Source organism: Callospermophilus lateralis, chromosome 1, assembly GCF_048772815.1.
Source record: "Callospermophilus lateralis isolate mCalLat2 chromosome 1, mCalLat2.hap1, whole genome shotgun sequence".
In the NCBI taxonomy this organism is placed as follows: Eukaryota; Metazoa; Chordata; class Mammalia; order Rodentia; family Sciuridae; genus Callospermophilus; species Callospermophilus lateralis.
Window position 1 is genome coordinate 155,989,057 of NC_135305.1, and position 24,834 is coordinate 156,013,890.

The window sequence follows — 24,834 nt, forward strand, 5'->3', positions numbered from 1 at the left end:
CCGAGAGGCTGCTGGAGGCCTCATCCCCGGGACTCGCTATTCTGGGAAAGCATCCGTTCTTAGTGCTGCCTGGCCGCCCCCAGCTGCCTTCTCACTTGTAGCAAAGCATCTGGGGGAGACATGGGTCACTCTGGCAGACTGCTGTTTTTGTCCCTCCATCAGCTCCACTAAACAAGCAAGGTTACCCTCAGAGGAACATGATATGCCAGGCCATGACCATTTCCTTTTTTTTAAAATAAAAAGCTCTCCTCCCTCCTGAGGCCCAAGGCAGAACTCAGGTATCCTGTGGGTTTGCAAAAGATGCTTTGCGGGTGGCTGGTGTTGAGGGGACCTTAGGCAGACCTGAAACTCCACTTTGCCTTCCTTCAGCAACACGAGGCTTCTCATATATGGTGGAGAAGGACCTGCTTGCCTAGCGTTGTTGGGGAGCCTGTTCTCGAGCCCCCATGGCTCTGCTCCTTGGGATGCAAGGTCCTAGGTGAGCTAATGGGCATGTTACTGAGAGCTCAGTCCTTGTTCCTAATGTCAATCCAATAATGAGGACAAAGTTTTGGGGAAAAGGAAAATAAAGTTTTATTGCTTTGCTAGCAACAGAGAAACACAGGGGACTCCTGTCTCAGAGGCTGTGATTCCCATTGTGGGGAACAGAGGACTTTTAAAGAGGTGATTCAAAGGCTACATTCTAGGCATGCCCTATCAGGTGTTATAATTCATTTTTAGCCTTGAAAGACAGCCATTTCTTAGGTCTTCTGGCACCATCCCTGAAGTCAAAATTACTTGATTCCTGTGGATGATAAGAAGGGTAATCTTGCTGCTCCCAAGGCTAAGGAGGGAGAGAGAGAGAGAAGAGAAAGGAAAAAAAATGTCAGTGTTAAAATAAGCCATTATGCTCAAAGCACCAAGTGGGCTCTGTTTACAGGCACTTTAGGGAAAGCAGCACCCAAGGTCAGGTCTGCAATGCACAATTGGAAGGGATGGCCCTGCCCACCTTGTCTGTCCTCGGAGGGGCTTTGCCCACAGCACAAGCCCCTGAGATCAGCAGAGCAGGACCTCAAAGTCGATAGCTTACCGCCACCTGGCTCTCAGGGCTCCTACTTCTCAGAAGCATCAGACATGTGTTTGCACCTCCTCAGGGAGGAAATCCTGCTCTCCAAATTGCAACAGCACATTCCCTGCCACCTCCCCTTCCCCAGATGCTCTGTGGAACTAGTGCAGCTGGAGGAAAAGGAGTTGCAGGGGCCTCACACACTGGAGTGCTATAGTTCCTGTGGTACAGTTCATATGAGCACAGAGCATGGAAGTGAGCAGTGATCTGAGGCAGCAGCAACTGGAGACTTATGGGGTGACAGTCAGCAAGCCACATGCATGATCCAGGGCACAGGGCAGGGTACGATGGAAGCAGCTGATGTACTGAGGCACAGAGTCTGAGGGGGGCAACTTGATTCTCAATCCCGTTCCCATGACACACAAAGTTCACAAACTATCAGAGAAATCTCTTCTCATTCTTTTGTGTCCCAAAGCCCTTTTCCAAAATAACATTCTTTTAAAATATTTTTTTAGTTGTAGGTGGACACAATACCTTTTATTTTATTTATTTATATGTGCTGCTGAGGATTGAACACAGTGCCTCACATGTGTTAGGCAAGTGCTCTGCCACTGAGCCACAACTCCAGCCCCCAAAATAACATTTTAGTGAGTGTCTGTGTTCACCCCAGGAAGAAAGTCAGATGCCAGCAGGACACAATGGGCTCCCGCGTCCTGCAGCCTAAGTGCGCTGCTTCAGCTCCATCTTGGCCACTGTTGCCCGGTGCACCTCGTCAGGGCCGTCAGCAAGGCGTAGTGCTCGGGCCCACGCAAAGAACTGAGCCAGGGGATAGTCGCTGCTCAGGCCTGCTGCTCCGAAGGCCTGGGAAGGAGAGGAAGCCTGGGGTGAGCGCTGGTTTCTGAGGGCCTGGGCCTGACAGCCACCTTCCAGGACTATCCCCTATGATATAGGATAAAACTAACGTTCCAGAAGACTTCAGGCAGGCCTCACTGCCAACCCCTGGATGCCTGATTCGTCACACTAGGCTGTAAGTGGCTTCTACTACTAGCTACACCCCATCGGAGTGAGGCAATAGGGTGAGAGGAGGTGACCACACATGCAGAAGCAGCTGGACTCTGGCACTGTGAAGACCCAGGCTCGTGGGAACTTGAGGCCAGTGGCCACCAGCTGAGTGAGCTAGAAGTCACTTCACTTTCCTGGGCGACTGTTTGCTCTTATTGAAAAGGGGGCAGGAAGGAGCCCCCTCCTCACAGGGTTGCTTTGAAGAGGAAGAGGAACACCCCATAGCAGCAAGTGGGCAGCTCAAGGAGGCTGCTGGGTACACCCAGGTCAGCCAGAGGTGAGGAAGGTTGGCATCTGCTGCCGGCAGTTCAAACCCACCAGCTGTGCTCACCTGAATAGCGCGATCGATCACTCGGTAGGCCATCGACGGGGCAACCATCTTAATCATGGCAATATCTAAAGCTGCAGCCTACCGGGTGGAAGGGGAGACAAGGTTGTAAAGAAGCGAGAACTGACTGCTGAGAAGAATACCTGTTTCACAAAAATACAAGGACTCAAAACAGAGTTCCTGGGCTGTGCTGGATTGTCAGCATGTGCAGTGACTCAGTTGAGGGGGAGCAAAGCCAACGAGCCTTGTTCCACACCACAGCCAGCTCCATCTAAGCAACAATTGACCAAGGCCAGATAGAGGTCCAAGGAACCAAGCTGCAAGGATCTTCCCTGAGTCAGGCATTTGAGAGAGGTGCCCGGGAGGTTCCAGCGTAACTAGCACTACAGTGTCAAAGAATCAAGAACCGTGAGCCTGTTCGGCCCTCCATTACTAAGGCACTTGACTAGGGGTGAAGCCCCCACAGAAATCTGGACAAGTAAGCTTCCTTCCTGGCTACCATGGGCAAAAGCCTTAACTAATGGATAGTGTCACCCTTGGAAATCAGCCTCTGAGTTGACTAATTCTATATTTGGATTAGGGCCAGCGAGTCCCCTCTCCCTGGCTCTCTCTTCCTTTGCCCCACTCCTACAATATGGCCTGGGAGTCCAGAAAATTTAGTTCTGAGACTTTTCTGCTTATGAATAGCTGCCGGAAGAGTTCCACGGAGAGCTGAAGTAAAGTTATTGATGTCAAAAGGCTGAGCTCTTTCTCCTGGGCCAGCTGGATGAGATTCCGCCCCATGGCCTCAGGGCCTGTCTTCTGTGAGGGCCACCCCCATAGCCTTTGGCTGCTACCTTATTTCCTGCCACATCCATGAGGTGGGCAGCTTTCAGCACCAGCAGCCGGGCCTGCTCGATCTCCACACGTGACTGGGCGATGTCTGCCAGGACTGTGCCCTGCTCCACCAGGGGCTTCCCGAAGGCCACACGGGACTTCACCTGCAGACATAGGAGACACAGGCTGAAGACATGCTGTGCTGAGGATACTCTTGGGAGGCTCGGGTTGGGGGCTTGCAGAGCGGGTGGGAGCACACACAGGAGCAGGCAGGTGAGGAGGGCAAAAGCAGGTCAGGAAGGTTGCCAGCTCTCCAGCCACAGGCATTTTCAGGGAGATCTAGATGCCACAACGTCCCAGGCACCACAGTGTGCCAAGGTCCTCATGGCTGGACAACTGACTTCCAAGAACCCTTTATCTCTGGGCAGGCAGGAGTTCTTTCAGATCTGTACCAGAAGCTGGCTCACTGCTGCTCATGGGAGGCAGAGTGCCACTGTGGAGCCTGACATCATGCAGGGCATGGCGCCCCCTGCTGGCCATGGCCTCGCCTCATCGCTCCACTGAGAGCAGCACCTGGGGGCCTCCTTACCTCTAGGGGCATTTATCTGAAGGATTATCTGAAGGCTACAAGGCATCAGGAAATGTTATAAATACTCTTTATTTTTCTCATTTGATTAGCTTGTTTATCTTTACTAGAAGTAATTTTTACACAAATAATATATCTCATGGCAGAAAAATTATCCATTTTTAGACAAAAGAAGAAAATAAAAATACCTAGTATCTCACTATCTAGTGACTTATAGTTAATATCTGTTGCATGACTTTCTAGATTTTTTGTATGCACACTCACATTTCTTATAAAACATGTCATGCTCTATAGTGCATTGTAGCCTGCTTTTAAAATTTAAGAGTATACAGTAAACATCTTCTATGTTGAGAAGCAGGTTTCCACAGCATCTTTGGGGATTTTGTTGCATGTCTGCACATGGTTTATGTGACCAGTCATCCAAAGTTAGCCTTACAGGGTGTTCCCAACATTCTGCCATTACAATCAGTACTGCGGTGAAACTTCTAATAGCAAATATTTTGTAGATTCCTCATTACTCTCTTGCACCTGGTCCCAAATCGAGTTGCCATGTAAATGCTGTGAACTCTGAAGACTTCCGACATGTAAAGCCAAATTGCTCTGCTGGAAGACTGGTCTGAGTTTTAATGTCAAGTGGGGCTGAAGTATTATTCCTGAGCCTGCAAGAAGGAGTATTTTATTTTATTTATTTTTTAAAAAAAATATTTATTTTTTATTTGTAATTGGACACAATACCTTTATTTCACTTACTTATTTATTTTTATGTGGTGCTGAGGATCGAACCCAGGGTCTTGCACACGTGAGGCCAGCACTCTACTGCTGAGCCACAACCTCAGCCTCAAGTATTTTATTTTCAAAGAAAAAAAGAACTGAGCTGTCTCCATTAAAAAAAAAAAAAAAGTTGTAAATCACAGAAAGTTTGCACAGTAATCAAAATACATTTTAGTCAGTTATGCTGACTAAAGTGCAAATCCAGCCTAGGCAACTTAGGCTCTCTTAAAACAAAGAAAAAAAAATTTAAGGGGCACTGATGATATGCTCAATGGTAAGGCCCCCCTGGGATCAATCCCCAGTACCACACCCCTCAAATAAATAAATAAATAAATAAATAAAAGATGCCTTCTGTTCTTTGTGTAGTATTTTGTGTGAGGAATTTGTTTTGTATCAAAGTTTTGCCTTATCTTCGTGAGATCATTACCACTGATGTGAATTCTCATCCCTGGCAGTAATTCTCTTTTACACAGGCTTCCAACCTTTGAGGGGTCACATTATTTTCTGGACCTGCTGGGGAGGAGGGTGGTCAGGCCTGATGCAGCAACCTGGGTTCTCCCTGGCACCTAATTTTAACCAAGTGCTGGGAACTAATGTGTCTCAGCAGAACATGAGGGAACTCTGCCCTCAGCTGCCACAGAGCCTGACCTTTCACTTCTGGTCACCTGGGCAGAACAGGGCCCATTCTGCTCTGAATATCAAGCTGAAGCAAAGTAGTAGAGGCAAAGCAAAGCTTCTTGGCAAGAGCATCATCATGCTTCACCTGCTAGGTCTGCTCTCAGAAAACAGGATTTGAAGCTATCAGCACAGCATAGCTGAGTGGTTCTGAGTCAGTGTTGGGGAGAGAGGGGCACTCGGGGGGCACTCACACGGGCCTTCATGAGCGCCAGGGCTCTCTCTGAGAACCCAATCAGTCTCATGCAGTGGTGGATCCGGCCAGGCCCCAGCCTGCCCTGGGCAATCTCAAAGCCTCGACCAGGGCCCAGAACTATGTTCTCCCTGGGCACACGCACATGCTCAAATCGTACTTCACCATGGCCACCTAAAAGACACAGACGCACCACCTTGAACAATTGTCATTTGGGTTTTCCTTGAATGTGTTTATTCCTTGCCTTAGTTTGGGTTATCTCCTGGCAACATCCTGCATCATATTGAGACTTCTAACCAGGTCATGGCTAAATGGGGAGGGAGAACAGGACGGAAAGATGGAGAAAGTATCACTGATTTGTGATGGCAAATTAATATTTTGCTATTTCTTTTTGACAAATATAAGGATGTAAACTTAAGCTGAAACTTCCTTAGCATATGAGTAATAATGTAGTAACCCCAAAAATGTCAGAGGGGAACATTGTTAGGAGAGAACTCTGCCCCACCCATGAAAGGACCTCACTGGGGCTACGGCTGGATCCTTGCTGTACACTCTGGGACCTAGAAAAGAAGGTCCAGAGAACACTTCCTGTCTCCGCCCTGCCCGAGTACCTTCCCTGTCTCACAGACTCCTGCTCAACTTCTAAGCCTTGAAGAGGAACAAAATTGCTTACATGCCCATCTTCAATCTGCTACGTGGCTGATATTCATTATGGAAATGAAATGCAGGACCACGTGGCAGCCCAAATGTCAGTAGACCCTTACATGTGGCAAGTCCTGAACTTAAGCAAGGGCCACCCAATGTTGTTCCCCAAGGACCTGAGCCAGAGTCAAGGGTGACCCACCAGGGCTGTCTAACCTGGAGCATCTTCCAGCCCGTACACTGTCAGAGGCCGGATGACTTTGATCCCTGGGGTGTCCATGGGAACCAAGAGCACAGACTGCTGCCAGTGGCTCGGGGCCTGCGGGTCTGTTTTTCCCATAAACACACAGAGTTGGCAGCGAGGATCCAGGATGCCTGCCGGGAATAGAGAGAGAACAAGTCCCCTCAGCTGATGCCAGGGCCATCAAGTCTCTGTCCCCAAGCAGTCATGGCCCAGGAAAGGCAAGGCCAGGATGCAACAAGCACTTCATGTCATCAGAGGAGCATCTACAGCTCTGGAGCAGAAAGAAGAGCAAGCTGGGTTTTGTCCCAGTGAGGCATAAATCCAGCATCGTAAAAGCAAATGCTGAAAAGCGTCATGTTACAACTGAAAATACAGACAAATGATGCTGAAATCTGCCACTTCCTCCCACCTGCCTGCTTTGCTCTGACTTCATGGATAGGATAACGCTCTGGGCACAGGCCTCGGGGTCAACAAATCTTCCAGTGAGGATTTCCTACTTGCCAGCTGGGGGTAGAACTTTAGGCAGTGGCTTTGGCCACACCCTGAGTCCCAAGTCCCTCCTTGTGGAATGGGGACAATGACCCTGCCTTCTGGGAAGTGCCAGCACCCAGTGAGGCGAGGCCCCCATAGTGCCGGGTAGATGCACTGCTCCAGAAAGGGCCCCTGGGATATGACACAACTGACCCAGGGCTCAGGGGAAGCCACCAGGAAGTAGCCTCCAGCCCTCCAAGGTCAGCTGCTCGAGGCAGACAGGCAGTGGGCAGCGTGAAGAGATTCCCAGAGCCACGTTTGCATGTGTGGGGGAGACAGCCACACGTGTGGTCACCTTATGAAGCTGTGTCCCCATGAACAGCACTGGAGACAGCACACTGAGCAGCTCCCTCCTGTTTGGGGGCTTTGTGCCTCTTCTGGGAGCACAGAGATACAGCCTCCTTTGTGTCAACTGAGAAAGCAGCTGGCCCAGACCAGGCATCCAGAGATGCGTGTGTGGACGTAGACTGGCTGTCAGACACTTGGAAAGCAAGCTGCAGGCCTGATACCTGAGATCCACCACTTGTGACCATTGAGGACATAGAAGCCATCCTCCTCTCTGATGGAAGCCTCGATGTTGGTGGCATCTGATGAAGCAACCTGCGTGGGAACATTCTGATTAGAGCTGCCTGCGACCTGCATTCCCAGTGGGCAGAGGCCACATGGGGCCCAGCAAGTGGGGATGGCCCAGCAGGGTACCTGGGGCTCCGTCATGGCGAAGCAGGAGCGCGCCTTGCCCTCTAGCAGAGGAATCAGCCAGCGGGCCTTCTGCTCCTCGGTGCCATAGCGCACCAAGAGCTCCATATTCCCCGTGTCAGGAGCAGAGCAGTTAAATATCTGAAAGGACAAAGAGCACATCAGTGACTCTGGTGTTCTTGTCTAAAACTTCAAGTTCCCTACCAGTGGTGGAGTGGGACCCCTTCATTAGACCCTCTGATGCAGAAATGCCCAAATGTGTAACATTTTTGAAAGAGAATCTCAGACCCCTGGAGCCCAGCCAGGGACCCTTTCCTTGTTCAAGGCCAGGGCCTGAAAATTCTCATGGCTCCCATTATCCCTGGACGACCTTCCCCCAGTCATCTTCTTACTCAGGCTCCAGCCAGCTGTTTGCAGTCATCCCCCTCCCCCAAAAGGGTTTACATTTGGATTGATACCCCTCAACCAGACATCCCAGAGGCACAGGGGCAGGAGACTTTAGAGAAGGTACCTCCGGAGCATAGAGAGACATGCCCATGACTTCACACAGATGTGCATACTCCATGTTGGTCAGTCCTGCTCCATATTTTTTCTCAGGATCAGTCTCCAAGGGTAGGAAAAGGTTCCAAAGTCCTTCAGCCTTGGCTTTCTCCTATCATGGGAAAACTGAGTCAAGGAACCACAGAGAATGACTGTATTCAATTTTGACTCATGGGACACAATGAAGGGGATTGGGGAGGGAAGAAGGTGGTGGTCAAAGACTCAGTTGTAAACCCAAAACAATGACACTTGTCAGTGCTATTGGCTACGGGTAAGCCTGCAGATGTGTGGGTAGTGCATGCACAGGAAGGTACCCAAGGGGATGCCCAAGTGAAAACAAGGACAGGGCAATGCTTTTTTTGGGGGGGTATGGGGGACTGAACTCAAGGGTACTTGATCACTGAGACACATCCCCAGTCCTATTTTGTGTTTTATTTAGAGGCAGGTTCTCAATGAGCTGCTTAGCACCTTGCTTTTAGCGGAGGCTGGCTTTGAACTCATGATCCTCTAACCTTAGCCTCCTAAGCCTCTGTGATTATAGGTGTGTGCCACCGTGTCCGGCTGCAACATTTGTTCTTGAGACAAGAAACTTGTATTCTTAAATATGGCTCTGGGCTGGGGAGCCAGGAATTCTATGATGGGGGTTAGGAGTTTGAGCCTTCAGTCAGTCCCGGCTCAGCCCCAGCCCCAGCCCCAACCCCAGCATGACTAGCTGGTAGACTGGGCAAGAGACTTGATCTCTGGGTCCTGGCATAAAATGGCCATGTGACTACCCCCACTCCAGTTAGGACTACTAACCTGCAACACCAGCAATGGACAGAGACCAACTAAAGGAAAAAAGGAATCGTGTGGGAAGGTTCTCCCAGGCTCTCAAACTAGACAGGAAGGTGAGAGAATGAGGCTCATAAATGGGCAAGAACTGGGCCACCTATAGGATAGCACAAGGATGGGATAATTGGCAGCCCTGCTGGGACTCCACTCCTGTGGAATGAGTAAGCACCAACTGTTTTCCATCTTGAAAACCCTGCTCCCGCTAGAAATTCCAGGAGGGAGCCTGGCTGGCTTGGCCTGGCTAATGTGCCCACTCCTTGTCAGGGAGCTGGGCTGGTATCTTGACTGACAGCTCTGCCAGACTATCTCCAATGGGGAGGAGGATTGAACCTAGGTAAAACTGGGTGCTGATATCAATAGAAGATGGGACAGGATCAGGCAGCCACACCCAGCCAACACCCACCTCCCTGGCAACACAGACTCTAAGGGGCTGACAGAGAAGCTGGCAGGGGGCCGTGAACACTGGAGGTTGTAGACCATTCGCACTGCTTGTTTCCACAGGGAGGCCCCGGGCCCCACTCTCCAGGCCACCAGGAACACCCCATGTGCTTTTCTCACTATGTGCATGAGTTAATTAGCTCAGAGTGTAATGACCCAAGATAAAAAGGGCAGATGAACTAGAACAAGGAAAGAAGAGGGGCAGGCAGGGAGAAGTGGGAAGCGAAGGTCTTGAGAAGAGGCAGGCAGCCTCCCGTGCCGCCAGGCCTGCCTTCCCTTGGCTGCTCCTCCATGTTCCTGGCCATGTTGTCAGCTGCCTACCTAACGTCCTCTGCTGTTTTGGAGCCCAGGGTTGGCCTTGGTGGCTAGCACTCAAATGCACTCTGAGTAACTGAGTAACCAGGAACGGGTCAGACAAAGTATGGTGCACCCACACTACAGAGCCCTTGGAGGTTGATCTCCATGTGTTTCCATGTGAGTAAATGGGAAAAGACTGGAATGAATAAAACGATTTTATTACAACATAGGAATAATCATGGATCAGTATATAATAGAAAGAAAAAGCTGGAAGCACAGTACACCAAGTCACTGATAGTAATTATCTCAGAGGGCAAAGAATTTTAAAGAACTCTTTACTTTTTAATGTTATGTGTCATCTTAGAACTTTCTTTAATTTTGCAATAAGTTTGTAACTACAAAAAAACACACAGCACAATGCTATCTTTTTAGAAAATTTTTACATTGTGCTTCTGAAGATCTCAAACAACTTCAATGCCAACACCATCCAGGGTCAGCCTTGACAAAGAATAGCCAATATTTCCGTTTGTCAGCTAAAGTGGCCTCACCTTCATGTAGGACAACATCAAACACAGCTTATAATTGATTGACTGGCCTGGTGACTTTGACATGGGTTTTCCAGAGAAACTTTATCACCTTTTTTTTTTTTTTTTTTTTTTGGTACTGGAGATTGAACCCCAGGGTGCTCTACCTTGAGACAGGGTTGCCCAGGCTAGCCTTGAATTTGCAATCCTGCTGCCTCAGCCTCGCAAACTACTGTGCTCATTGTTTCAGATCTGCTTGATTCAAACCTACATAACAGAAGCCCATCTGGCCTGGCTTTCTAAGCTGCAGCCAGGATTCTTCTTTCACACCTAAGATCTCAGCTTGTGAAGGGGTCACCCAGCAAGAGCATGGGACCAAAAGTGAATAATCTGGAGCTGGCTCTTTCTGATGATGATGGAGAGCCAAGGTAATTCAACTCAGCCCTCCTGTCTCTTCCCCACCCGGGAAGGGCACAGATGAGGGTCTACCACGTGAACAAGGGCTAGGCAATTCTCCTTCCACAGGCTGCCTCACCTTGAGATCTTCTATCAGCGGGGAAGGGCTCCATCTATCTGCTGAGGCCTGGTGTCTCTGCAGTTCTGGCTCCACGGGGTATACACGCTGCTCCATAAACCTCTGCAACCGGTCATACAGCTCTCTGACCGGTGGAGAGAGGCCCTCTGGAGAGATGACCAGAGCTGTCTTTGAGGCATGAGCTGGGGAAGCTCCTGGAACAGAGCTGTAACTCCTTCTGCCCTTGGGGCTCAGCAGGGACTGTGAGCTAGCCCACGTGTGGTAGGACCTTCTTAATGGTTTGGAGGCTGGCATCTCTTTGAAAACCCGGAACCCTTCTTTGACTGCAAAATCCCATGCCAGATTAGCTACAAATTCAGCCAGCTTTCCACTTTGTTCAGCAGTTGCTGAGCTTGCTTGACCTAGGCAGAATGGAAGAAAAGCAATGATTACTCCCAGATGGCCCTTCAACAATAATGTTGACATATGGAGCTGAGGTTATTCTATCAGCAGCAGCCAGCACTGGCGGAGCGCTTGCTCCACACCAGACATTGCAAATGTTATTGGCAGCCCAGTCAGGGACCCTCCCTGGATCCCTGATTTGGCTGTCCACACAAAAGATAAACAAACAATGTAAAAAGGGAAAATGAATTGAATGCAGTTTGATCAAACTTGAGTAGAAGTAGTGGGACTGTTTCTCTCTAGTTTATAGAAATGTTTACTTTTTTTTTTTTTTTTTGACACCAGTGATTGACCCCAAGGGTGCTTAACCACTGAGCCACATCCCCAGAACTTTTTATTTTATTTTTTTATTTTGAGATGGGGGTCTCACTAGGTTGCCTAGAGCCTCGCTAAATTGCTGAGGTTGGCTTCAAACCTGCGATCCTCCTGCCTCAGCCTCCCAAGCTGCTGGGATTATAGGTGTGTACCACCACACTAGTTGGGAAGTGTTTACAATTTAAAGAAACAAAAATCAGGAGATGCAAGCATGTAGATTTAGCAAGCTTGTGCTAGCCGTAGAACATGTCAATTTCAGCTTCTTTGTGCCCACCTAGGTCAGGGGTAATCTTTTCGCTTCCATTCTCAGTATGAGGAAATTCAGGAACTAGAAAAATTCAGAACTTTTAATTTCGGAGAGGTTGTTTCACTAGTAATAATTTAAGCTCACCCAATTCCCAAGGCATGAATTCATGCTTTGGGGACAAAGACACTGAGTCTTAGAGGAGGCAGTGGCTTACTCAAGCTTTAGGTTGAACTCAGGTCTGCCATCCCTTGCTCTATACCTCTTCATTTCCTAAAGAAACTAAATTCAATCAGTAACATCTCCCCAGCTACTTCTGCTGCAGCACTGGGCCATAAGAGATCCTGCATTACTGCTGAGCACCTCTGCTAGGGGACTGACAGAATGTCACAGCTGACTGCAGGAATGGCTGGTTCCAGGTAGCTAGCCCTTTGGGTAAACAATCAGCACCAGAACCTCAGAGCTCACTCTTTTTTTAATATGCACATCAACACTTTTTTTAATGATTTCTCTCCTCATTCGTAAAAAATGAAGGCATAATGCACATGCACCTCCTTAGTGCACAACTCTTGAGTTGTGATGAACTCATAGTGGGGTGACCTCCATGTGACCTCCACTGCCATCAAGAAACAGAAAACTTCCATCCCCCTAAGCTTCCCCAGTGTCCCTGCACCCTTTCCCCAGCCCTTGGCCTCTAGTCTCTTTTCTAGGACATCACCCAAGGACACACATGGCCCCTCCACTCAGTGCCGTCTAGGAGACCCACCGTGCTTTTGTGTGTACACTGTTCTTCAGTGAGCTTTTTTTTTTCTCCTTTGTTTCAATAACTGGCTGTCCTATCTTATTATGAGCATTCCATTTCCCCAAAAGACTGTTTCCCTCATTCCCTTTGTATCAATAAGTGGCTCTTCACAGAGGCCTGTTTACTTTTGGCTTCTGAGTCAACAGTTTGTTCTCAAAAGAACCACTTCCTGGCAGGTTTGGTGTTCACTGTCCGAGTTATGAACCACATTCTTTCCTCCACAGCAGAACATGTGGCCCACTGGGCCTCACAGGTCCTTACTGAGACCCTTCTGGGTGCTAGGGGTGAACCTAGGCCCCAGGCATCAGTCAAGAAGCAGCAGCCCCTTCCCTGAGCTGCAGGCCCATAGGAAGGACCCATGGTCAGAGGCTGCATCTCTCCTCTCCACTCAGCTTGACATGGCACACTGCGGGAAAAGATGCTTCCCTCAGTCCACTGTTACAGGTGATTTTCATTTTCTATTAGAGCACAAAGTGCACTCTCAGTCTCCTTCTGTGTATATGGATCTCACTGCAGGATGCTACTGCTTTGTCTGGGGGAGGCATTAAATGAACTTGGGGTGACTGAGGCCAGGGCTTCCTGTTCATTTTCCCAAATGAAATCCCAGCAGAAGAGATCACATCACCAACATCCACCTAAGCTGCAGCCTTGAGCACTTTTTTCTTTCTAGATTTTTAGCAGCCATCTAGAAGAAATTCAAACTTCTGCACCCACTTATTAAGGAAGCAGGTGATATGTAGGTGGGCTGTGTGGACTGAATCTTGTGGTTACTCTCCTGCTCTTCAATCTAACAATGATCTGATATCCCCAGGAAATGAGGGCGGGAAGAGAGAGAAAGAGAGAGAATATGCCTTTGAAACAAACAATTCCTCCCCAAATTTCAATTTTCCAGGGCAGCAACATATACAATTGTTCAAACAAACAAAAATGACTTTAACAATTACAGAAGACAAATGGACAGAAATGATAGTTGTGTTCATATAGTTGGGATCCCAACTATATGACTTTTATCCATTCTTTCAAAACACAGATTTCACCAGGCACGGTGACACATGCCTGTAATCCCAGCAGTTTGTGAGGCTGAGGCAGGAGGATCATGAGTTCAAAGCCAACCTCAGCAAAAAGCGAGATGCTAAGCAATTCATTGAGACCATGTCTCTAAATAAAATATAAAAAATAGGGCTGAGGATGTAGCTCAGTGGTCGAGTGCCCCTGAGTTCAAACTGTGGTACAAAAAAAAAAAAAAAAAACATGGATTTTGCCAGTTTTATGTGAGGAAACTAAGCCACTTCCTCAGTGTGTCTGGGTCAATTCCCAGTGGGAGGGGAGGGAGAGTACGATTAGGCTCAGAGGATTACAGGCCTAGAACAGCCCTCTACGTGTGCTGGCAGACAAGCAGGTTTGCTTGAAGTCACAACTATGGTTCATAGGATCTTGGAAATGTGGCAGCTTGAGGCCAAGTCAGTGATCATATATATATGTATATATATTTTTTTTCTTTTTTCAATACTGGGGATCAAACCTTGGACTTCTTGCATGCTAGGTAAATGTTCTACCTAGGGGCTACACCCCTAGCTCTTTTTTTTTGAAAGGCTGTTCTCAAACCTGTGATCCTGCTTCATCCTCCTGAGCAGCTGGAATTACAGGCTTACAACACCATGCCCGGCTAAAATGGGGAATTCTTTGTGGGCAAAATCTATGCAGTTCTCCCAAGCCCCTGGAGTAGAGTCAGAGAAAACCTGGCAGCTGGCAAGGAAATGTCAATAGGGGGTCAGGCCTGTTCATCCCCAGAGGAATCAGCAGTTCTGTTTCAGTAAATGTTTTGGGTTGGCTCTTATTGAAAAACCAAAATAAAAATGGGGAGTGGTGCTTAGAACCATTTCCAAGGGAGAGAAAAGTATCACTTCTAAGGATTCCTGCCTACCTTTCCCGGCACACTGTTTTGCTCATGACTTTGGACAACCTGGCACAGTGCTGGCACACAGAGGCTCAGAGTTGTGAATGGATGAATGACTATTTGCTCTTCTGCGGCTGCCCCTCTCAGAAGACTCTGGCAAGCCTGGCTGAAAGCAGTGTGCTGCCAGCAGCTTGGCACTGTCCAGGAAGCTGAGAAGGCGTCCTCGTACTCGCAACCCTGCCGATAGGTTACTTTTGTTATAGGTTATTTTTGTTTGTTACTCCTGCCTTTTATTTTTGACTTTTAATTTTGAGAAATTTCAAAGATACACAAGAACAGACAGAACAGTATAAGGAACTTGAAAGTATCTCTCACTTGCCTCCAACAACTGTCCCAACAATCTGGTTCATTCCCTCCTATTCCAACCCCAGTGTCCCGGATTTCTCTCAAGCAAATCCCAAACGCTGGATTATTTAATCTATAAATATTTCATTTATGTCTAAAGACAAAGACTTTAAAAAACACACAATATCATTATATACTTATAAGATAGCTAACTAGGCCAGGTGCAGTGGTATGTACCTCTAGTCCTAGGTACTTGGGAGGCTGAGGCAGGAGCAACGCTTAATCCCAAGAGTTTGGGGCCACCGGGCAATATAACAAGACCCCATTGCTTAAAAAGTAAAATCTAAGCTGGGTACGGTGGCACACTCCTGTAATCCTAGTGACTTGAGAGGCTGAGGCAGGAGGATCACAAATTCCAAGCCAGCCTCAGCAACTTAGTGAGGCCATTAGCAACTTAGTGAGAGGCTGACTCAAGTAAAAAAAAAGGCCTAGACAGTCCTTTGTTAAATAATAACAAAAAATAAAATCTAAGGAGTATAGCTCAGAGGTGGAAGCCTTACCCAGCATACACAATGCCCAAAGGTTTGATCACTAGCACAGAAAAAAAAAGACAGACAGAATGAGAAAGAGTAAGAAAATTTAAAATCTATAATAACTTTATATTAGAAGCAAGGTTAAAGAAAATATTAGGGAGGCATGGCGGTGCACACCTATAATCTCAGTAGTTTGGCAGGCTGAGGCAGGAGGATTGCAAGTTCAAAGCCAGCCTCAGCAACTTAATAAGGCCCTAAGCAACTTAGTGAGACCCTGTTTCAAAACTGGAAAAAAAAAAGGAGGAGTGGGGACATGGCTCAGTGGTTAAGTGTCCCTGGGTTCAAACCCCGGTACCAAACAAATTAAAATATGTTAAATTATATATTATTATAATATATGTAATTATACTTTATATATATATATATATATATATATATATATATATATATTTATATTTTTTTTAATGATGAATGATTGAATTACTGAATCTTATGAAATTCTGGTCAAACTTGTCCCCCAAAACCTCTGTGGTTGAGAAAGAGCTGTGTTGGCTGAGATTCCTCCTATTACCTGTGAGTGACCGCTTGTAGACACCCTGCAGGATTGCTGCCACTCGGAAGAAGGAGAAGGCCATATAGAAGTTCCAGCAGTCCACAGGAGGAGTCCCCATGTGATGACAGTACATCCTGAAGTACTCCTCTGCAGTGGGGATTCCCAGCTGAGTCAAGTCACAGCCACTGACACCTGAGGGGAAAGATCCCCGTTCCTGGGTGGTCAGTGCCTTCACTCCCCTGTGGTCAGGCAGGCTTTAATCCTGAAAATCACTGTCTCTTCAAAGTTAGTACCACAACTAGCTCAAAACTTTAATGGCTCCTCCTCCCCCAGGAATCCATGCAGGGAACTAATGGGTTTCAGAATAAATTAATAAATTCAGTAAAGGAAGAAATGGGGCCTCTGATTCTATTGCAACTACAGTTCATGGCGGACGTGTATTATTCTCTACTAGTCATTTGACTAAAAATGGCATTGAAAAGCAATTACACCAGCTATGAAACCGATAACTACAAGTTAAGAAATTCACTGATTTATGTCATTTGTGATATGTTGGTGATTTAGCTGTATGCAATATATTCTCTTCTTAGGACTTGCTCCTAGGAGTGTAACATATATAAGCAAAGATGTTAGTACAGAGATGTTCCCTGCCTTTTTGTGGGAGTGGGGTTGGGAAGAGGAAATATAAAATAATTGGAAACATTAAGTAGCCCAACAGGAATTAAATTAAATGTCTTTTAAGTTGATTCTATTGATAAAATCCAATGCTGTCACTAAAAATTAAGCTATCAAAAATACTTAACGGCATGCAAACATGTCCAAAGTATACAATTAAGTGTAAAAAAGCAGGTCCATCGGACACGGTAGTGCATGCCTATAATCCCAGCAACAGGAGGCTGAAGGTGGAGGATAGCAAATTTGAGACCAGCCTCAGTAACTTAGCAAGACCTTGTCTCAAGAAATAGGTAAATTAAATAGATAAATAAGGGCCTGGTGATGCAGCTCAGCTGTAGGGCACCTCTGGGTTCAATCCCTAGTACTGAAAAAAAAAATTCCATAGAAGTCAGCTGTATGAGAGCACAAGCAGTGCTCTGTGGGTGTCCCTGTCACTTAGCACGCATCTTACACTCATTCTCCCCCAAATGTGATAGGAATGCATTCCAGTGGCATTTTCTACGCAAGCCACCAGGTCCACACTTCGATGGCTCGCCTCAGCCAAGGAAGCTCCCAAAAGCTGGAGCTGGTCCACCCCATCTGCCCACAGCAGCAGATCCTACCTCTCAGTATGGGGAAACTGGGTGGCAAGTAGTGAGCGAGGCAGCTGTAGGCCACATCGGCAAGGGGGTCACCTAAGGTAGAAAGCTCCCAGTCAAGGACAGCAAGCACCTCCGGCTTGTCTGGATGAAACAACAAGTTGTCGAGCCTGAAAAGCCACAGATGGGATGGACAGACAGTCAGAATATCCCTGAACTGGTATATTCTGGGCCAGAAAAAGTCCAGGCTTGTTCCCCACCTTCCCTGCTCTTTCTGTGTTGAACCCGAGCTGCCCTCTGGGGGCTCCCTGTTTTTGTGGCTTCCAGCCAATGAGAAGTGGGCCCAGTGGCTCAAGCGGCTGAGACAGGAGAATCATGAGTTCAAAGCCAGCATCGGCAATGGCAAGGCACTAAGCAGCTCAGTGAGACCCTGTCTCTAAATAAAATACAAAATAGGGCTGGGGATGTGGCTCAGTGGTTGAGTGCCATTGAATTCAAAACCCAGTACCAAAAAAAAAAAAAAAAAAAAAAGAAGAAGAAGAAGAAGAAGAAGAAGAAGTGGTCCTGCCACCTCATTCCCCAGTCCATCCCTACAGAGAGCTGAACAGGGGCTAAGGGCCACAGGCCATGTGGCCCTCTCCATATAGCTACCCTCTCTGGATTCTGGTAATTATATCCTCTCTGTGATGGTTCTAAAACAGGTCAGCAAATTCTTTGACATTCCTGCCATAAAAGGTAGTCTAATTTTTCACCCCCTGAAGCACCTGGCTTTTAACAAATATAAAGTGGGAAGAAGTAAACCTGAAGTACTCCTGGGGCTAGACCAAGGCAGGAAGAGTGATATGCTTCCTCTCATCCCCTACTCTTGGAACACACACCTTTGGATCCCTGCACTGCCAGATACAAAGTCCAGCTACCCAGCAATCACCAGCCTGGGGTGAAACCACAGGGACAGAGAGCAGCTCAGAAGCCTAGCACAGGTCAGCTTGCAGATGACTCCAGGTCCTGCTAAGAGCCACCCCCAGTCACCTGTTCCCAGACCACAGATGAGTGCACAAACTAATTCCTGTTACCATTTCCATCCATTTGGCTTTGCAACAGTGTGTATGCCACAGTAGCAGTCGGAGCACATTGGCCCTGCAGACCCAAGGTAGTTCAGACTCTGTACCATGGTCATCCCAGAGTTCCAGGCTTAGTGGTTCCTCTACCACTATTTTTTTTAGTTGTTGATGGACCTTTATTTTATTCATCTATAATTTATATGTGGTGCTGAGAATTGATGTGAGGCAAGAGCTCTACCACTGAGCCCCAACCCCAGCCCTAATGTATGCTTCATTTACCAAACATGCAGAATAATAAGGAATGATAAACAAAATCCATGTGCCCATCTTCCAGAGTTAACAGATGTTATATGTACTTCTTTGTTGTATTTCCTTCAAATTTTTAAAACATGAAACATCAGGCCTCCCTCCTTAGCTCCCCACCATTCTCAAAGAGAACTGTCATCTTGAAGTTGGTATGTATGAATTTGAGATATTTCAATATTTCTCTTCGCTATGCCTGTACTTATAAGTCATACCTGGCATTCTTTAAGCCTTTTAATTTGCATGTGATATCACACTGTATTTTTTCTATCCAGCATTATCTTTTTGAATCTACTTATGATGATTTATGTGTGATTACTTAAATTAGTTTATATACTGAACTCTAATATACCACCAAACATGGTTTATCATGTGTTACAATTAAAAGCATGAGCAAAACTTAATGCTTTTGCTGAGCCTCCTGGTACACAGGTGCAAATACTCCTCTAGAAGAGGAATTACAGCTTGTGGCCTTGTCCCCATCTTCTACATTACTGGCTATTTTCAAAGTAATTGCACCAGTTTATGCTCCCACTAGCACCTGTTCCGAACAAGAAATGTTCTTCCACCTACCAACAGATAGAAATATGTGTGAGTAATTGTTCATCAGTAAGTGTCAGCATGCTCTCTGAAATAACAGGATGCCTTTCTGGAAAGTGTCATCATAAATGACCCTCATCGGATTGGGGCTGGGGCTCAATGATAGCACACTTGCCTCGCATGTGTGAGGCACTGGGTTTGATTCTCAGCACCATGTATAAATAAATAAAGATCTATCAACAACTAAAAATATATATTTAAAAAAATGACCCTCATACTTTACTCCAGCTAAGGAAGGTGGTTCTCAGACCACCACTGGATGTCTCCTGCCTGCTGCTGCACTTAAATCATATTGGTGGGGGCTGGGGCTGTAGCCCAGTGGTAGAGCACTTGCCTAGCATGTGTGAGGCACTGGATTCCATCCTCAGCACCACATAAAAAATAAAATAAAATAAAGTTATTTTAAAAAGTACCACTATGGGGCTGGGGTTGTGGCTCCGCAGTGGAGCGCTTGCCTAGCACAGGCGAGGCCCTGGGTTCTATCCTCAGCACCACAAAAAAAAAAAAAAAAAAAAAAAAAAATTAGAAAAATAAAGGCATTGTGTCCAACTGCAACTAAAAAATAAATATTTAGGAAAAAAAAGGACCATTTAAAAATAAATAAATCAGGGCTGGGGCTATAGCTCAGTGGTAGAGCACTTGCTTAGCATGTATGAAGCACTGGGTTTGATCCTTAGCACCACATAAAAATAAAGGCATTCTGTACATCTACAACTATAAAAAAAAAGTTTTAAAAAAAGCAAATCCCATTTGTGAACATTTGAAATGCAAAGAGAGTTAAAGGCAAGGTCCATGGGGCTGTTGTGGGCTAGTGGCACAAAGGACACCTGCTACTTTTCCCCACCAAAAGGGATAGGTTGCATCATTGGCAAGAAGTGTGCCATATGGCAAGGTGCTACTTGCCATCCTAAGTGGAGGAAGAAGATAGAAAAGGGGGTCAATAGCAACTCAGTTCAAGCTCAAGGTGATATGAGGACATTATTTGGTCCAGTCCGTCAGAGACACATGCAAGAGCAAACAGACCCTATTCCTATGGATGACCCTGTGATGTAGACAAAGCTCAGCTTCTACTCAGATCCAGGGGATCACCAAAGGTGGCTAAAGAAAGGAGTTAAAAGTAAATGACACAGGTCCAGCAGGCCAAGAAAAGCCAATCTGACATGGAAAGTGAGGTAATGTCTTTATATTTAGCCTATTTAGCCTTGTCAATAACAGGCACAAAGGTGCTTAGGTTGTGGCTTGGGGTTAAGTTCATGCTTAGTATGAATGAAGCCGTCCCTGAGTTTTATCCCCCAAAAATAAATAAGTAAAATACGAGGCACAACTTCCCAGGAAGGGAAAGAAAACTATCAAATGGATCAGGGGCCCAAATAAGACATGTGTATCAAAATCATGTTTGCAGGTGCTGCTGGGAAACAGAAAACAGAAAACTACCAAGTGCCTCAAGGGCTGTGTTGGCAGCAAAAACAGTAATCAAAGCTGGACACACATCCAGATGCAAGGTACACTTGACTTACAGTGTCAGCCAGGTGACAGGCGTGGCGTGTACCCCAAGGCACCACATCACTCCCTTTCCTCCTCTCCCTCCACACCCAGGTGAATGTCCATCCCTACCTCATGGGAGGCAAGAAGCACCCTTGCCCTGCTTGACCTTCCAGCAGAGGTTCTCCTCCCAAAGTGATGCTGCCCACTTGGGATTCATGGGACTTTGTCTGTAGGCATTTTTTTGGTGGCTACAACTTGGTGGGGGAAGTGCTACCGGCATCTAGCAAGGAGAAGCCAGGGATGATGCTTGCTATTCTACAATGTAGAGCAGCCCGCCCCCCCCCCCGCCTGGCAAAGGAATGTTCAACCCAAAATGTCAGAGTGTAAGTAAGCCTGAGAAACCCTACCTTAAAAGGGAGGAACTGGGACTGTAGCTCGGTGGCAGAGTGCTTGCCTAGCACATGTAAGGCACTGGGTTCGATCCTTAACACCACATTAAAAAATAAAATTCTGTCCATCTATAACTACAAAAAAAATTTTTAAAAGGGGAAGGAACTCTGTAACAGGAATAGTTATTATCCATGGACTGGGCTAAGATCAATTGCTCCATTTCCCCCTTCCAGTGCCCTGCCCATCACTTTTCACATCTAATATTCACACCCCTGGCAATAGTGTCTACCTGAAGTCCCCATGCACCACTGTGGTCCTCTGTTGGCTAGGAAGATGGACAGGCAGCCACTGGATGAGCCTCTCCATCGCTGGGATGGTGCTGGTTTCTGCAGCTCGGTACTGCTTAGTCCAGGTTTGCACCTGGCGAGGAAGGTAGTCCCCTAAGGGAAAGAAAATCAGAGTGTGGTGTGCCATTTCAATAACCACCAAAGGTTTTGAAAATTATCCAATGCAGTGAACCCCTTGGAAATGCTCTACGGCCGTGGTGTCTCTGAACACCTTCCTATGACTGGAGAATTTGCCACATGATGCTCCTGCTGGCTCTACATGGAAACCACCAGCCATTCTGGCTGGTTCAGGGTAGTCTGGGCACTGTTCCCTGCCACATGGCCTCCAAGCCTGATCCCCAGCCCTCTTTGAGATCTTGTGCATTTTCTAATAGCCTTTAAAAGACAGCGGGTAGGTGACTTAAGAGCAGAAACTCCAGAGCCAGACTGCCAGAGCTAAATCTCAGGTCTGCCATCTACAAGCTGTGTGATCTCAGGACAGTTCTTAATCTTTCTGTACCTTACTTTCCTTATCTTGAGATGGTTTTCCTAGAGCTTTTGGAAACATAAAATATCTAAGTCTTCTGGGTACAGTGGCGTGTGCCTATGATCTCAGATACTGAGGCAAAAGGATCACTCCAGCCTATGAATTCAAGGCCAGCCTGGGCAACACAGCAAGACCTCATCTCAAAAAAAATAAATAAATAAATAAAATAAAACTTGATAATATCAAATGCTGGCAAGAATGAGAAGAAACTGGAATTCTCATACACACAAAAAAAGTAGATGGGCTGGGGTTACGGCTCAATGGTAGAGCACTTCCCTAGCATATGTGAGGCACTGGGTTCATATTCTGGCACCATATAAAAATAAACAAACAAAATAAAGGTATCGTGTCCATCTACAACTAAAAAAATTTTTTTTTTTAAAAAAAGTAGAGCTGGGTTATGGCTCAGTGCTAGAGTACTCGCCTAGCACCTGCAAGGCCCTAGTTTCAATCCTCAGCATCACATAAAAAGAAATAAATAAAGGTATTGTGTTCAACTACAACTAAAATAAAATAAATAAACATTTTTTTAAAAAGCAGAAACAAGGGCTGGGGCAGTAGGTCAGTGGTAGAGCGCGTGCCTCGTGCATGTGAGGCACTGGGTTTGATCCTCAGCAACACACAAAAATAAATAAAGCAGATATTGTATGTCCACCTAAAACTAAAAAAAAAAAAAAATTAAAAAGCAGAAACAAAATATACAAATGTAATATCTTGGCATAATGACATTTTAAAAATCTATCCTTGTTAAAAAGATCAATGAAGAAAATAGGTGAAAAGGAGAACATGTTGGGTGTGGGGGCACACACCTGCAATCCCAGATACTCAGGAGGCAGGAAGATCACAAGTGAGAGGCCAGCCTGGGCAATTTAGTGAGAACATGTCTCAAAATAAAAAATAAAAAAGGAGCTGGGGTGGTGGCCCTGGGGATGTGGCTCAGTGGTACAGCACTTGCCTTGCATACACAAGGCCTGGGCTCCATCCCCTCCTGCAAGGTAGGTGCTCTATATAAACAAAAAAAAAAAGGATGAACCTAAATTTTAAAGTCCTTCTCATGTTCAGCAAACACTTGGTTGTTAACAAACCATTCAGATCCATGTGGCACCTGCTTACCTTGCTTCCCGTAGTCGTCAAGGCCTGCAGCCTGGAGGTCCACACTGTGAATTTTGCACAGGACTCTGTTCATGGCAGTGTATATGGCTTGCCTCTGGCTGGGCTCCAAGCCTGGTAGAGAGGGGTCTTTGTAGATGAGGCCTGGGCAGTACTCCATCAGATAGAAGGGAGTGCCGATGACACTGGGATGGACAGAGATGAGCTTCAGGGACCCAATGCATAATGTGGTGGGCTATCAGCCACAAAGCTGCTCCTACAGTTTCTGAGCACAGACGGAATGTGGATTGCTGGGGAAGAGCTCAGACCCAAAATACTGGACATAAAGGATATATGCATATTTACATACTGCACATTTCCTTTTTCTTTTGAACCTAAGTACAGGTGTTAGAAGTAACTCTTCCCAAACACACCCACATGCGCACACACACCTGTTCTTTTAGGCCCATCTGTAGAAGTCATTGGAATGGGCTTAAATGTGATAATACATAAAGCAGCATGGTTGAGAGAGGAGGCTTTGGGGTCATAAAGAACCAGCCTAAGGGCTGGAGTTGTAGCTCAGTGGTAGAGCGCTTGCCTAGCACATGTGAGGCACTGGGTTTGATCCTCAGCACCACATAATATAAATAAATAAAGATATCGTGTCTATATACAACTAAAAAAGAAAAAGAAAAAAGAACCAGAATTAAATCCTACCTCTCTGTACTTTACTAATAGTGTGACCCTAAGAATCTTACTAAACCTCTCTGAGCTTTGTTGTTGCTAATCTGTAAAACATATCCACTTTCAAGGGTTACTTTAAGGCTTGGCACGGTGGCACACACCTGCAATCCCAGCAACTCAGGAGGCTGAGGCAGGAGGATTGCAAGTTCACAGCCAGCCTGAGCAACCTAGTGAGACGCTGTCTCAAAATAACAATAAAAATATAGGGCTGCCAGTAGCGCACACATACAAAGGTAGTTCTAAGAACTAAAGGAACAAATACACAGAGTGTCTGGTATGGTGTCTGGGTCCAGTGAAGGGTCAATGTGTATCCCTTCTTGTTATTGATGCTATTTTCACCATTATTTGGTGGTCCGAATGGCACATATCCTGCCTGATAGTAGCGCAATAACCCACTGATAGTTCATCAAGCCATTTGTTAATCATTACTAAAAATCAGTTTACTACTGTAAAAAGTAGTTTTGAAAATTTCATCATTTTAAGTGTTTGTTCTGATTTGAAAAACTGTCATAAAATATATCCATGGGATAACTAAGGAAATTTGAACACAGACTAAAAAGATATTAAATAATATTAAAGTACAGCCAGCTCTCTAGATCTATGGGTTTTGCATAAATGGAACTAACGAACTATTGGTCAAAATTATTTGGGGGAAAAATATACATCTATATTGAGTATGTACAGAGATTTTCCTAGTCACTATTCCCTAGACAATATAGTGTAACAACTGATTCCATAGCCCTGACATAGTGTGCCACGTAAATAATTAGATGCTATGTAAAATGACATACTATAAGTAACCTAAAGATGAGTTAAAAATAAAAACAAAAAGGAGATGTGTAGAGGTCATATGCAAATGCCATGCCATTCCACACAAGGCACTTGAGCATCCTCAGATTTTGAGGTCTTCAGGGCATCGTGGAACCAGCCTTTTGTGGATGATTCCTCTCTTAGCTCTGGTTGGAAAAAAAGCATTTAAAAAAATATTTATTTTATAGTTGTAGTTGGACACAATACCTTTATTTCACTCATTTATTTTTTATGTGGTGCTGAGGATTGAACCCAGGGTCTCACATGTGTGAGACAAGCGCTCTACCACTGAGCTACAACCCCAGCCCCGAAAGAAAGCATCTTTATTATTTTTTTTATAAT

The 24,834-nt window shown here is 46.1% G+C and overlaps 1 protein-coding gene across 6 annotated transcripts in view; it reads right to left on the minus strand.

The window, feature by feature from the left end:
* Positions 1-554: 554 nt before the first annotated feature.
* The window catches only part of Acad10 (acyl-CoA dehydrogenase family member 10), a 53,032-nt gene continuing 28,752 nt past the window's right edge, over positions 555-24,834 (minus strand). For 3 of the 6 annotated variants that reach the window (XM_076853643.2, XM_076853431.2, XM_076853555.2), the window contains 13 exons: positions 22,963-23,144; positions 21,266-21,416; positions 17,162-17,307; positions 15,903-16,076; positions 10,755-11,155; positions 8,101-8,241; positions 7,593-7,730; positions 7,403-7,493; positions 6,335-6,493; positions 5,478-5,650; positions 3,272-3,415; positions 2,439-2,516; positions 838-1,906 (listed from right to left, as the gene is read on the minus strand). In XM_076853643.2, coding sequence (XP_076709758.2) covers positions 1,766-1,906; positions 2,439-2,516; positions 3,272-3,415; positions 5,478-5,650; positions 6,335-6,493; positions 7,403-7,493; positions 7,593-7,730; positions 8,101-8,241; positions 10,755-11,155; positions 15,903-16,076; positions 17,162-17,307; positions 21,266-21,416; positions 22,963-23,144 — 2,119 coding nt within the window. In that variant the 3' untranslated portion in view covers positions 838-1,765. The other 3 variants (XR_013091161.2, XR_013091158.2, XM_076853727.2) reach the window with 3 other exon arrangements.